Genomic DNA, 15,484 nt, shown 5'->3' on the forward strand with positions numbered 1-15,484 from the left:
TTTATTCCATTTTATGTCCCTTCAGGTAGTTTTTAAAAAAACATATTTTGACCAGGATTTGTTATCTGCAGTTATTCCAAGAGGAACTTACTCAGACATTATTAGAAGCAGGCATTATTGCTTTTAAAATTAAAAATTTTTCAACAATGTAGAGAGCCCTCTTTTGTCATTTTGTTGTTTTAAGGATGAATTTTTATTTTTGAAATAACAACAAAGAAGGACTGGGTCTGTAGCCTAGTGGTAGAGCACCACTGGGTTCAATCCCTAGTATTTGGTGAGCTGCTATTAAAATATAGATTTTGTTTTGTAGTCTAGTTAGATCTTTCTCACTATAAAATAAGATTGATTTATTTTCATAAGAATGAATCTTATTATTTCATATGTATACTTGATAATGGATAGTGGGACAATGAAATTATCTCAGGGAAAACTCTTAGAATGATTCGTTAGTTAAAACACTATTTTTCAGTCATGATTAGGCAATGGATTTATGTGATGTTGAAATTATCGTGAATGTGGTTCTTTTGGCAGAAGAGATATAATGGGTTATTTTAATGGAGTCTGATATGCATATAGCACAAATTTTCTTAACTGATTTGGAGGAAATATATTTCTTTTCTGTTTAAAGGTGAAGTAGATCCTAAAGAGAGGATAGCACGCCAGCGAAAACTATTACAGAAGAAACTTGGCCTTAATATGGGAGAAGCAATTGGAATGAGTACTGAAGAACTCTTCAATGATGAAGATTTGGATTATACACCAACTTCAGCAGCCCTTGTAAACAAACAACCTGTAGGTAAAACATGTGGTTGGTTGTTTGCAAGTAACAGAGGGTTTGCTTCATTTTGCTTATGCATTTGTAATTCTTTTTAAATGCTGTGCTTAATTCTATTCATTGTTGAGTGCCACTGGAATTTAGTGTTTTCATAAACAAAATTTATGTTTTTATTTATTTATTTTTTTTTGGTGATACAGGAGATTAAATCCAGGCCTCAGACATGCTAATAAGCAAATGCTTCACCACTGAACTACATCCCTGGCCCTTTTTAAAAATTATATTTGAGATAGGGTCTCGATACGCTGGCCTGGAAATTGCAATATTCGTTCCACAATATCCCAAGTAGTTGGGATCATAGGCATGTGTCACCACTCTCAGCATATAAAGTAAATTTCCACAGACAGATTCTATAAAGAAAGAAACTCAGCCCACCTTAACATTGGACTGTTCAATAAAAGCTGTGGTGTACCTTTTAGGAGCCACAGTTATTGAAAGATCCTAGTTGCTGCATTTGTTCTTTCCTTGGTTTTTTGGTGAAAGAAGTAGTAACTTGGAGGAAGAGTAAAAGAAGAGAAACTATTATAGTCAGATTTGATGATAGTAGAAGTCTTTAGAGCTGTGATTTATTCATTTAATTGAGAAAAATTATCATGAAACACTTTCAAACAATAACAATAACAAAAAAAAATATATAATATGAAGCAGAACGTTTCTTGCCCACGTTCATGGACATACATGTCCTCATACCCCACTGATAACCCTTTTTTTAAAGTTTCTTGTGCATCCTTCCTGGAATTTTCTGTATATATGCAAGTATATTTGTGTCCATGTAAGCTCTGTTTACCTTTTCCCACGTCATAAGACTTAATACATCAGTATAAGGAGATTGATCACTTTTTTTTTTTTTGGTATTGGGGATTTAACTCAGGAGCATTCAGCCACTGAGACACATCTCCAGTCCTATTTTATAGTTTATTTAGAGAGAAGTTCTCACTAAGTTGCTTAGAACCTTGCTTTTGCTGAGGCTGACTTTGAACTCTTGATTGTCATATTGGCATGTGCCACCATGCCCAACTGATCACATTTTTTTTAATAATTTTATTTTGTGGCTATAACATAATTTTACTTTCTTTTTCTCCTTTTTCATTATTTATTCAGTTCCCAATGGGTACAAATGGACTTTTTAACTTTTTTAATGCCATGAACTCTTTGAAGCTCTAGTAAAAGCTGTGGCTCTTTCCTCACAGACGAGTAAAATACTACATTTTAAGGAGTTTAGTATTCTTTCTCTATCGCCCAGTATTCTTTTAGAGCCCATGGGTCCCTTTTAGAATTCCTGCTTATTTTGTCATTCCTTTGTCCTTTCTCTTTTTCTGGTTCAATTTGCCTTATACTAGTTGTTTTCTAAATCATTAGAATTTATAAAGTATAATTTTTATGGCTGGGGCATATGTGATGATGAATTACTTCAGCAATGAAGAAAAAAAATATCAGATAACAGTAGGAAAAAGGAGAGAGTGTAAAGAGGAAGAAATATAACAACAGCCAGGAAGGAATGGAAAGAAATGTAGTAAAAAAAAAGCATAAGACGTTTAAAAAAAAAAAAAAAAAAAAAAAGGCAGGGGGAGATTTAATAAAGATTCAGAAATGTAATACTATAATGGATAATTGAGCATGGTATAAGGATATGTATTGGGAGGTGTATTTTGAGAGAGTGATCTACAGACATTAGAATACTTAGATATGGGATGAACAATGCCAATTTGGTATTTGCGAGATCCATGTTTAGTTGGTGTTATATGTTACACACTTTTAGGAAATGTTACATAATGGTTAATCGTTGCTGTAGAATCTTTACAACTGCATTGCCTTGTGTATGTGCCAATGCTTCCTGAACCAAGACTGCAGCAGAGCCTCCATTCCCAGTTATAGAAGTATAAATTTAAGTTGAGTCATACAGTTTGTCACAGAAGGGATTTTAAGACTTGGGTTTAAATCATTTCTGTCTGACTGCTGCCCTGCCCCCCAATATTGCCTGTGCTCAAACTCCTGGCCTCTAGTGAATCCTTCTGATCCATCTGCCTCTGTTTTCCAAGTAACTGGGATCACAGGCACATACCACTGTCCCTTGTTTATCACACAGTCTTTATTAGTATCTCACATGAATAGAAAAGAGCAAAACAAGTAGGCAGTGAGTGAGTGGCTAATAGGGCTCAGTTGACCATAGGGTGCTGGACCCATTAATCACTTGTAGCTGTAATTATTTTTATTTATTTTTCAACAAATGATTTTTTTTGCACTTTATTTTTTAAAATTTGGGTTTTTGAGATATATATGACAATAGAGTATATTTTGACATATTATATATACATGGAGTATAACTTCCCATTCTTGGTGATATGTTTCTTTTATGGACATTCTTTATTCTCATAACTTTTAAGTGGTAATTTGAATATTTTGAAGTCTCATCTTTTCAAAGCCCTCTTTCTGGGTTAGCATCATTTATTTGTGCCATATATATGTGGCTTAAAAAGAAGTTAAACACAGATGTATCTGTTGGGAATGGAAGAATAAGGAAGGAGGATTAAGAAAACAAAATTATGATACAGCTATACAATAGAATAGCATGGGACTGTCAAGGAATGTGATTGATCTGTGTATACTGGAATTTATAGCATAGTCCTCAGTAAATTAGTCCTCTACTGAGGCTGAGACTATAAGTATTTATTTTAACCTCTGAAGTTCAAACTCAGCATTCTTTTACTCTTTTAGACGCTCCAGGCAGCAGAGTTGATTGACTCAGAATTTCGAGCAGGAATGAGCAATAGACAAAAGAATAAAGCTAAAAGAATGGCCAAACTATTTGCAAAACAGAGATCCAGGGATGCAGTGGAAACTAATGAGAAGAGGTAGTAATCTTTCTGTTTTTTTTTTTACTTAAACCAATAATGCTGTGTAGCTTAAATCTGTGTTTGCTTGATTTATAAAAAACATTTTACTGATTTTTGTTTAGCTGGAAACTACTGTTTGGATCGTTTTGCTTAGTTGTCAGAGTATTTACTGTTAGTAGGGACTAAGACCACTTCCCAAGAAATGTCCTCCCGAATAGCTTTTTTTTTTTTTCTTATTACTTATCAGCTCCAAATGAAGGCTAAAGATTACAAAGGGGAGAGAGTATTCCAGGTTGAGGGAATAAATGTGAATTTCTGAATCATGGAATATTCAAGAAACAGAAGGGCAGTTTGGCTGGGTATGAGTGAATGGAAAGGAGATCAGTAGAGAATGAATTCAGAGAAGTGATCAAAGGATCACAAGTTAAGAATACTGCCTCAGTAAAGTGAAAAGTATTGTCAGGGTATTGTATCATCTGTTCCCTAGACTGAATTTAGGCTAAATAGTGGTAATAATCAAAGTTTGCTTACTTAATCTTGTTGTAGAAAATAACTCTTTAGGTAAAGTCATTCTCTTCATTTTCTTAATGAGTTAATAAAAGTGTTACCTGGGTGTGACTTGGTGGAATAGTGGTTCTCAAAGGGTAGTTCAAAATGGCTTCCTTCAGATGTTCTCTGAGGGTCTTGTTAATGTCCAGTTTCTTGGCCCTTATTCATGTCTTTATAAATCAGAGTCTTCAGTGGTGTTCAGGAAATTTTTAAGTAAATGATGAGTTAATAAACATTGAAAAACTTATAAAATTAGAACTTTATAGGCAGATAGTGGTTGTTGCATATAGTAGTACTTTTATTGTTTTTCCATTCACAGAAAGCTAAAAAGTATTTACAGTAATTGTTTAAAAACTAGGCACAAAATGGGGTTAAATAATAAACATCCCTTGTTAAAAATTTATACTTGGGATTAAGTTATTTGGTTTTTTTTAAGTATTTAAACTTTATTGAAATTAACTACTTTTTAAAGTGAACAACTCATTAGATCATAAACAAGTTGATCTGAGTGTTCTAGAACATTCCAAAATCTAAAACTTTTTGAGCATTAGCTTCAGACTTCAGGAGGATTTGGGATTTTCAGTTTAGGGATGTTCAGCTGATAAAATCTATGCAAATATTCCAAAATCCAAAAGACTAAAATCAGGAACACTTCTTGACCCAAGTATTTTGGATAAGGGATATTTAGGTTACCTTTAGTAACCTAATAAATGTTCCTACTAGGTTTTTTTTTTTTTTTTAATTTTTTTGTTCTAATTAGTTATATATGACAATGCATTTATGCATTTTGATAAATTATACACAAGTGGAGTATAATTTCCCATTTTTCTGATGGTACATACTGTAGGATCACATGGGTCATGCCTACTAGTTTTTTATTCACATACTTTATCCAAAGATTTGAGTGTTGGAAAGATAGACTTATTTTTCAGAATTCACAAATCATTCATCCTACTAATATTTGTTAAATACTTTCTATCTGCCTGGTACTGTTCTAGGCCCAGAGTATCCAGTAGTGAATACAGTAGATTAGAATTCTACCATTGGAGCTTATATTCTAAAGGGAAAGAAACATATGAAATGAGATATGTTGTGTGTATATGTTTGTCATGTTAACGATAAAGGTTAAAGGTGGAGAAAAGGGGGCCGGGGATCGAATCCCCAGCACCTCCCAGGGTGGGGGGAACAAAGGTGGAAAAAAGGATGAAACGAGGAAGAAATGTGGGTACAGAGTTGGAAATTTTAGATTGGATGACCTGGAAGGGCTCCGGAGTGACTTCTGATCAGAAAGAAGTGACAGTGGCTCTGAATTCAGTATCTAGGAAAAGACATTCCAAATACAGGAAAATATAAAAGCAAATACCTAAAAATGGAAGCACACCTACAAATTTAAGGATATAAAATGACCAACCAGTATAGCTAGAGTGGAGAGAATTAAGGGAAGAGGAATAGAGGTTGAGGTTAGGGAGGCTCAACTTTCTTTTATGACCCAGTATTATTCAGTATATTAGTTTTCTCCAGAATACGAAAGCCTAAAGAAGATAGTATTATCTTAGGCCAGAGTACATTGTTGGATTACAGTCATACAGAAAGGAGTGGAGCTGGTTCTGGAGAGAAAGAAAAAGTGATCACTAGATTTGAGATCCAATTTGTTTTGTTTTGTTTTGTTTTTTGTGGTGCTGGGGATTGAACCCAGGGCCTTGTGCTTATGAGGCAAGCACTCTACCAACTGAGCTATATCCCCAGCCCTGAGATCCAATTTGAAAGGAAGCATTCATTGACCCATAGAGTGGTGGGATATATTTTGCTCAAAAAATATTAAGCAGTTACTTTCAGTTAATTGATACATGAGATTTTTAATAAATCATATAAGCAGAATGTGCTAGAACATTTGTTCAAGTGATGGATTCTCTTACATTCATTGTGATTCACATTATCCTTTACCTTCTTTTTGAAATGATGACTTTTATTTTTTAGCAATGATAGCACTGATGGGGAGCCTGAAGAAAAGAGACGGAAAATAGCAAATGTTGTTGTTAATCAGACTGCAAATGATTCCAAAGTCTTGATTGATAACATTCCAGACAGCTCTTCCTTAATCGAAGAGGTACTATTGAAATAGCCTATAGTGTCCACTGAAATTGTTCATAGTTTCTTAAACTAATGTGTCATTTGAGAGTACTGAATGATTTATCAGTTGAGAGAAATTTTATTGGTAGTTTGTATCTTTATTACTAAAAATGTTATTTGTTTTAAAAATTTAGAGTCTAATTACTACTACTAAACCTACAAATAAATGCCTTTATTGAATTACTTATTGTTAGCATAAAACAGATCTTTTAAACTAGTAGTAACTATGTCTTTCTTATTTAGACAAATGAATGGCCTTTGGAAAGCTTTTGTGAAGAACTTTGCAATGACCTTTTTAATCCCTCCTGGGAGGTAAGATATCTTCATTACAGTTTCTCTGGGCACTACTTTTTGTGCTAATGAAGGAAACAGTGTCATGAACAGTATACTTTGTCAAGGGTCTCTAGTCTTCTCTTATGACTGGCCTAGGACTTCTAGGCACATCCTATCATTGACCTCTAAGTAGAAAAATTGAGACTGATTTTTTTTCCTTTCATATCCTTTTAGTCATACTTTGAAGTGAATTGTTCATTTCTTTTCATTCTTTTGACTATAATCTAAAGGCATGCCTTTTTCTCCCAGGCGTTGCTTCCTTTTCTTTGAATGGATAGTTTTGATTAATCAAGAGCAGTAGTTTCAGAAGTTGGGGATATAGCTCAGTGGTATAGAGCCTGTTCTTAGCATGCACAAGACCATGGATTCAATCCTCTGCATGTACACACAAACAAGTAGTGGTTTCAAAACCAGTTTTTCACCTCAGAAAAATTCTTCAAAAAAAAATCTTCAACAGGTTCCAGTATATAAGAGAAATGATAGTGAAACATCTATCTGAATTTGTTGGGTTCGTAGTTTCAGACTATTCTGTCCCCCTTTGGTCCTTGGGTAACTTAAACAAAAAAACAACAACAAAAAATAATTTACTTTGGGCCTTGGAATGTAGCTCAGTAGTAGAGCACCTGCCTAGTATGTATTATCCCAGCACAGCAAAGAAAACAAACAAGCAAACAAAAAGAACATGCTTTGAAAGGTTTTAGCAACCTTTCTGTTCCTTTATGTACTTCTGTTTATTCAAGTCTTAATTAAATGAGATTTTGAGTATGATGTCAATGGCTTGTTTTATTCCCTTCCAGATAACACTGCAGAAAGTTTCCTCACCTTCTTTAAGAAAGGCGATTTATTGGTACTTAACACTGGTTACCTTGGAGCTTTTACCACTGAGCCATACCCTAGTCCTTTTTATTTTATTATTTTTTAAAATTTTGAGATAGCATCTTGCTAAGTTGCTGAGGATCTCTCTGAGTTGGTGAGGCTGACCTAGAACTTAGTATCCTCCTGTCTTAGCCTCCTGAGTCACTGGAATTATAGGCGTGTACCACAGTGCCTGACTGGAGCTTATTTTTGATGCATATAGTTCTAAAATATTGTTGGGACTGAAAAAAATATAATGCTTTCTTTACTCTCCCTCTTTCTTTATTATAGATAGTTTTGAAATGCAGGTAAGAGATAGGAAAGTGACAACCGTGTAGGTTTATATCTTAGAAAGATTTTTGGAATGGGGTTTTTTGTTGTTGTTTGTTTTTGCAGTACTGGGGATTGAACCCAGGGTCACTTTACCACTGAGCTACATCCCTAGTTCTTCCCTTTTATTTATTATTTTGAGACAGAGTCTCACTAAGTTGCTGAGACTGACTGAGAGCTTACAGTTCTATCTCAGCCTCCTGAGTCAGCATATCTATGTTAAAATTGCCATTTTCTTGCTTGAATGTTTAAACATTCCATATAACCAGAAAAGTTGTGAAATTAATATATGTAATTATTTTGGATACTTGAAATAAAACACATTCTTGTAAGGTAGCACTTTAATTTCTTAAATGTGCTATATCCCTTTTTCTTAATTGAAGAAAAGTTAAGCTTGATTTCTTTAAACATTCAATCTCTGACATTTGCTTCTTGATTCTTTTTAGGTTCGACATGGTGCAGGCACTGGACTAAGGGAAATTCTTAAAGCTCATGGAAAGAGTGGTGGTAAAATGGGAGATAGCACTTTAGAAGAGGTAAGTGTATTAAAGCTATGAATATCAACAAGTTTGAGTAATTGGTCTCTTTTTCCAGTAGAGGGAAGTAAGTAACAAAGGTATGTATCACAAAGTAGATGTGAGGGGCATATAAGAGGGAGAATTATGAAGAGGCAAAAAAAAGATAGGAAGAAGTCTATTTATAAACAGAATGAGTTTGGGGAAAGACATATTTGGAAACACTGAGTGGGAAAACATGTAGAAGCAAGAGTATTTGAGCAGGATATAATGAAGTGGAAAGTTTTGCTTAAGATGAATAAGAGGTTAGTGGAAACGTCAGTGAGCAACATGATTGTTGTAGCAAGAGACATTGGTAGTAGGTTAATAGATATGTGACAGGTTTATTTGATACCTGAGCAACCTTAAGTAATTAGTTTCTCTTTGAAGTACAAGTAAGAGAATCCATGAATTTAAGTTTTTTCTTTCAATTTTTTTTAGTTCACAATATCTTTTTATGTATGTATTTTTATGTAGTGCTGATGATTGAATCCAGTGCCTCACATGTATGAGGCAAGTGCTCTACCACTGAGCTACAGCCCCAGTCCCAAATTTGAGATTTTTGATACAATACAATATGTAGGAGTCAAATTAATATCAAAAAGGATGTACTTAATTTTAAAGATGGTAATTAGAGTGATTCTACTCTTTGTTCACTCAGCTAATATAATCCTAATATTTTTCATTTTGGATCTAAGTTATTCCTACAGACCCATTTGTAAAGTATGATCTTTGTTATTAAAAACTGATTATGTTTTGATAGATGATTCAGCAGCATCAAGAGTGGTTGGAAGACTTAGTTATTAGACTCCTTTGTGTTTTTGCATTGGATAGATTTGGAGACTTTGTTTCTGATGAAGTAAGTGTCATTAAAGTGAAGCTTTGCCCCATCAAATTTTAAATTCTACAGAATTAAGTTTTTTGCGAATATAACTTTTCTTTCTCATCTGTAGGTTGTAGCACCAGTGCGCGAAACTTGTGCTCAAACATTAGGTGTGGTTTTAAAACACATGAATGAAACAGGAGTTCATAAGACGGTGGATGTGCTATTAAAATTACTTACACAAGAACAATGGGAAGTTAGGCATGGTGGTCTGCTGGGAATAAAATATGCTTTGGCAGTTCGTCAGGTAAATCCTTCAGTTTTTGAAGCATGTGGGGAGCGGTTTCCCTCCTAGTTTATTTTCATTAACTGTATACAGAATGACTCCTTAATGCTTTGGACCAGCATTTCTTCTCTAGTTTTGTTCATGATGTAAAAGAATTGAAAACTCCCTTCCTGTCCTTAAAGGCAAGCTCATAGCTTTTCGTTTTCTAAGATTTTGTTTTTGTTTTTGACTGCCAACAACATGATATTTCCTTATGATTTTTGCTTGTTAACTCTGTATCTTTATTTCCTTCTCTACTTCCTTCCTTATTTTTCCTGGCTCTAGTTCCTTCTCCACACCTATCACCGTCACAAACAAAAATTGCTTTTCTGTGTTGTGATCTCTAACCTATGTAGAGAACAACAGTATGTCCTGCAAATGGAAATGCCTTACTCGTTTTAGAAAAACTATCCCTATGTCATAGCAAGACCAATTCTCAATGAGTCCCCTAGTGTATGATCAAAGTAATCACCTCTGAGGGCCGGTTCTCCTGGGGAAAATGAGAAGAGATTAGATGGGAATAGTGAGAAGCAGGAAGGTTTCCTCTTCTCTCATACCTACTTTGGTTGTCAGTGACATTGAATAAGAAATGGAGCTAAAGTATCCTGGTGTGTGTGTGTGTGTGTGTGTCCATGTTCACAGAGAGAATTTGTAGTCTTATTTAAATAATATCTTCAGATATTTAAGTCATATCCAGTAATAAAGTACTTGGTAGTATTATAGTCTTTCTCAAATAGAATTATTTATGTTGGCTTCTACTGATGTTATTTTTCTTTTCTGTTTATGTGATTCCTTTTAAATATATGAGTTGGACTTTATGCTCTCATGGCAAATTTAATAGAAATGTTGAAGCACAACAATTGTACTGTAAAAAACTAATCTATTTTTATGTACTATTTTACAGGATGTAATTAATACTTTATTGCCCAAAGTTTTAACTAGAATAATTGAAGGACTCCAAGATCTTGATGATGATGTCAGAGCAGTTGCTGCAGCATCATTAGTGCCTGTAGTCGAAAGCCTCGTCTATCTTCAGACACAAAAAGTAATTTAAATCTTTTAGTGTTGTTTTGTTTTGTTTTTCTTGTACAGCATATTTACATTTTTCCTCCTTCATCCTCAATTTTCTTGTGACAGGTATCCCTCTGGTGCATGTAATCTCGAATATATGTTGTCCTAGGGAAGAATGAATTGTGCCTGTTTACTCCCTCCATGTACATAATATGGACAGAGGAAAGCAGACATTTCTTCTTTATTTTAGTCCTTATTTTTAGAGATAGGAGATTTTTGTTTGTTTTGATTTTAGTTTTTGACTTGATTTTTAATCTGGTTTCAGTGTTTTGAAGTGGTTGTTCCAAGTTGTAGGTGATATTCCATTTTATCAAATCTAGAACACAAAACTTAAAGGTACAACCAGCCTTATATTTTGAGCTCAAAAATTAAATTTTGTCTTTTCATGATGGCTGGTACCATTTTAAATGCACTAAGATCATTTTATATAAAGGGGCATATCTTATATTTCTATACAATATTTTCAGAGTTAATTTTTTATATAAAATACAATATTGGTTATTTTATTTTCTGAATTTTTCTGCCCAAAGTAGAGTTTAATGGCACTAAAAAGAGGGATAGAGAGATGTTAATGGCAAATAATGTCTCCTTTTTCACATTGTTTAAAATTGCCACTGTCCAAGTTAATTGGGATTATATTATATTATTGTCTTATAGTGACCCTTGGGATGTAATTTGGCAGGACTTGTGAATTTTTTGTGTAAAGTTGATAACTTCTCTTGAAAACTGACCTCATAGGTACCCTTCATTATAAATACATTATGGGATGCTCTTCTGGAATTAGATGATCTCACAGCTTCAACAAATAGTATTATGACTCTTCTTTCATCTTTGTTAACTTATCCTCAGGTCCAACAATGCAGGTAATTATTTTTGATTATTGTTTATAAAGTAAAAATCCTTTATATACTCTTTTCAGTTAATTAAACTTAAGAGTACAATTCTAGCACCCGTAAGAGTAATATTTTCTGTATCCCAGCGACACAGGAGACTGAGGCAGGAGCATTTTGAGTTCAAAGCCAGCTTTAGCAATGTTGAGAAGCTAAACAACTCAGTGAGACCTTGTCTCTAAATAAAACACACAATAGGGCTGGGGATGTGGCTCAGTGGCCAAGTGCCCCTAAGTTCAATCCCTGGTGCCCTGCCCAAAAATAAGAGTAATATTTTAAGTTGGGGATGCCAAAGATCACTATTTTCAGGTGGCCCCTATCTCATTATAGCCACCAACACATTTGGAACAAAAAGTTATTTTCAAGGGTGGGCATAGCTAAACTAGTAGAGTGTGTTTTGGGCATGCAGGAGACCCTGAATTCAATCCTCCACACTTCTCCCCATCCCCAATTTCCTTATCCTTGAGTTACTTTAGTTATATAATTCTATAAAATAGTTCACTTCAAAAATGTAAGCACTGCATATTATTTCCAGCTTTGGTCCCAAAATATAGACATTATTTATTAATATTAAGTTTATAGGATTATAATTGAGCATCAACTTTCTGTTTTCAAAAACTTTACCCTTTGTGAACTTTTTCTTTGTAATGTTCATTTCCTCAATTCTTATTCTTACTTTTAGTAATTGCTTATCAGAAAGTAAATACATAATAATGTTATGCCCAAAGGCAGAGATTAAGTGAAGCCAAAAACATACACCAGAAATTTAAAGTTACTGACTTTCCTATCCTGATACTTGATGTGAAGCTCAGTTAATTAGTGTGTTCCTTACCTTTTAAGACAGGCTCCTGAATATTATTGATTCTATTAATAGTATCCTTAGAGATACATAAGAAAAAGTATTATGTAAGTTTTAAAATTTTGTAGTTGAGAATATTAATTATTTTTCTTAGCCAAGTGAGGTGTTCAATGAAAAGTTCATACTATTATAATTTAAGAATGTGTTCTGGCTTATGAGTATTTCCAGTGGAAATCATAAATGTATAAAAAACATGTAGAAGTGTTTCAAATAATATGACTTACTTTTACTTTAACACTAAATTTAGACTAGTAAGACAGCACTCAAGTAGAAAGAGTTAAAATAAGTGCTTATAAAAGCAATAGAGGAGAAGAATTGAAGTGGTGGTAGATATATGGGATTTCCTACTTTTTGTATGCTCCCATTACTAATGAAAACTGTATGAATTAAGTGAGTTTATCCATACTAAAACTCTCCTTAAACGACAAAATGCAGGGGTTTTAAATTATTCTAAATCAAGGGTGGTTAAAGTTCTTCTGTGAAGGCCCAGATAGTGAATATTTTGGGTTTGTGAGTCAAAACAGTCTGTTGAAACTACTTCACTCTGCAGTTACAGCATGAAAACAGCTATATAAAATCCATAAAGGAATGAACTTGCCTATGTTCTAATAAAACTTAAACAAAAAGGTTGGAGTAGCTCTGACATTTGCACCTTAGAGGATGATGTCAGAAAAACTAGATAATGTAAGAAAAGGAAATGATGTCCTGAAAATTCTGGGATATTGATGATGTAAAGTAATGTAGTTTTCAATGCTTTTGTTTGTTTATTTCAAAATTACCTTATTAGAAATTTTGCTTCGTGTGTGATATTTGGCAGATACTTTGCAGCTTATGTAAGAAGGGATTGCAGCATGTCATTTGGAGCATGAACAATTACACTATTAACAATATGTTGTTATAATGCTTTGTGTATTTTAAGTCTCTTATGTCTGTGTGCATGTGTTCGAATTAGAATTTTATAAATGAACTTACTAAATATGTAAAAAAGTGCAAGAAGTAATGTTCATACAAACTTGCAAGTAATAAAAATAATGTTAAAAGATAGGAGTCCTGAGAGGAAACACAAGAGATAGATAAGAAGTTAATCCTGGCATATTGTCTGTTCATGCCTTTCTCTATAGAGGTAAATACTTCAAATGCTACTTATGAATCATCTCGTAATTCTAGGTAACTTTTACAAGTGACTCATGAATGTGGCAAGAATCTTATGGCTCAAGTTAGCCTAGACTCGACTTCTCTTGTTCCCATTTAGAATCTAATCTATGAGAAGAAAAAAATGAGTTTTTCTAACTTAGTAATGCTAAACTAGGATAACAAATTTCAGAGCTACTATTATACCACCTCTTGCTCATTTAATTCGAGGCAGAGATGACCTCCAGGGGGGATGAAAATTAAGTGCATCTGCCCACTGGGGTTAGCCGTGGGGATAGAATAAGGATTGACAAACCTGATTGTATAACTAGACTACATGTCCCATTTTCCTGAGTAAGCATAGTCATAGATGTAGTTATATAGAAAAGGTCTAACTTCATAAAGGTTATTCATGGCATTAGGGCCAATGAAAAGCCTTCTTTCTGGCTACATTTTCTCTGACTCTTGGTGCTGTGATAACAATTTTGAATGAGGATATTAAGTGAATGTTCATATGCAAATAGGATAGAATCATCTTTTATTCATTAAAAAGACACTTGATGTCAATATCACTAGATCCTCATGAGAATGATATGTAGATATTGTATCTACGGAGTTTCAACCGAGAATGAGTAAGATTAATTTGTGTCTTCTTTATTAGTATTCAGCAGTCACTCACAGTTTTAGTTCCACGTGTCTGGCCTTTTTTGCATCACACTATATCATCAGTTCGAAGAGCAGCATTGGAAACTCTGTTTACGTTATTGTCAACACAGGACCAGGTAAGAACTAATAACTGTATATAGCAGTCTTGAAAATTATATAAATTAATTTCATAAAATAAACCTGATCATTAGCTTACCCTTGCTACATCCTCAAAGATCAGAATGCTGGGCCTAGTAGAAGTGGTATGGTAACCATATAAACTTACAAGAATATAGTCATCATGAGAGCAGAAATATTTAAATATTTTGTTCTAGGTTGTATTCTTAGCACTTGGAGTAGTGCTCAACACTAACACATAGAAGGTCCTCAGTCTTTGTTGATTGAACAGTTGATTGACTAGTCCCTTCCTATAGGAGACCTGTTATTCAGCCATTGCTTGCTTTGTAAGGTTGATAATTGGGTGATTGACAGAACCCATCCCATGTTAGAAGGTTGCATTGAAAGCTTTGAAGTATAGCTCTTAAAGACTGACCACTGAATTCACAGGTTATTGCCTTCTTCTAAAGTTTCCAAGGATAATATACTCGAGGAGTCACATATTGGAATGCCTATGGAGATCCTTTAAGTAATATCAATGTGTGAATGTAGTCTATGGTGAGCTGATGAGCCCTGTGCTATTATAAAAGGCTTCACACTCCTGTTTTTAAAATAACCACATGTAGGTAAAACAAAATACCTTAGGGGAAATATCAATGAGGAATCCATTCTTCTAGCATGCTATATAGTACATAGTACTACAGTTTCGGCTAGTCATCTTTAAAAAGCAGTGAATATAACTCAGTTGGTAGAGTGCTAGCACAAGGCCCTGGATTCAATCCCCAGCACTGCAAAAAAAAAAAAAAAAAAGCAAAAAGCAGTGGTTAACTTTTGGGTAATAGATTATTGCATGAATTAAATGTCTTTTATGTCCATTAACCATGTGTTTCCCTGTGAATTAGGAATATTCTATGTAGATTTGCTTTAATCTGCAGCATGATACTGTGTTGAACTGTGAATAAACATCTATAAGTTGAGTTTTGCCTTATTTTGATTTTGTCTAATCAGAATCTTCTATGTAGAAAAACTATTAGGTCTGTTTTATAATTCTCGATTGATCAGGCATGGGTTGATACAACAACTGGCATGGATTGTTCTTAATTTTCATTTCATTTTTGCTGTAGTTTTATGATTTTTTTGCCTAAATGTTTTTGATGTAAGTTGTCTTAAATTTAGAGAGACCTCTCAAAGTCATCAAACCTA

The 15,484-nt window shown here is 33.9% G+C and overlaps 1 protein-coding gene and 1 non-coding gene across 2 annotated transcripts in view; one reads left to right on the forward strand and one right to left on the reverse strand.

The window, feature by feature from the left end:
- The window catches only part of Btaf1 (B-TFIID TATA-box binding protein associated factor 1), a 98,355-nt gene that overhangs the window by 25,829 nt on the left and 57,042 nt on the right, over nt 1-15,484 (forward strand). Inside the window, 10 exon segments of the mRNA XM_047552672.1 lie at nt 629-792; nt 3,551-3,687; nt 6,196-6,325; nt 6,592-6,660; nt 8,313-8,402; nt 9,184-9,279; nt 9,374-9,550; nt 10,473-10,613; nt 11,378-11,502; nt 14,181-14,301. Of these exon segments, the coding sequence (XP_047408628.1) occupies nt 629-792; nt 3,551-3,687; nt 6,196-6,325; nt 6,592-6,660; nt 8,313-8,402; nt 9,184-9,279; nt 9,374-9,550; nt 10,473-10,613; nt 11,378-11,502; nt 14,181-14,301 (1,250 nt within the window).
- Nucleotides 5,890-5,963, reverse strand: Trnam-cau (transfer RNA methionine (anticodon CAU)). The gene has a single exon. It is a non-coding gene; the product is annotated as a tRNA-Met (tRNA).

This window comes from Sciurus carolinensis, chromosome 5 (assembly GCF_902686445.1).
Source record: "Sciurus carolinensis chromosome 5, mSciCar1.2, whole genome shotgun sequence".
Classification (NCBI taxonomy): domain Eukaryota; kingdom Metazoa; phylum Chordata; class Mammalia; order Rodentia; family Sciuridae; genus Sciurus; species Sciurus carolinensis.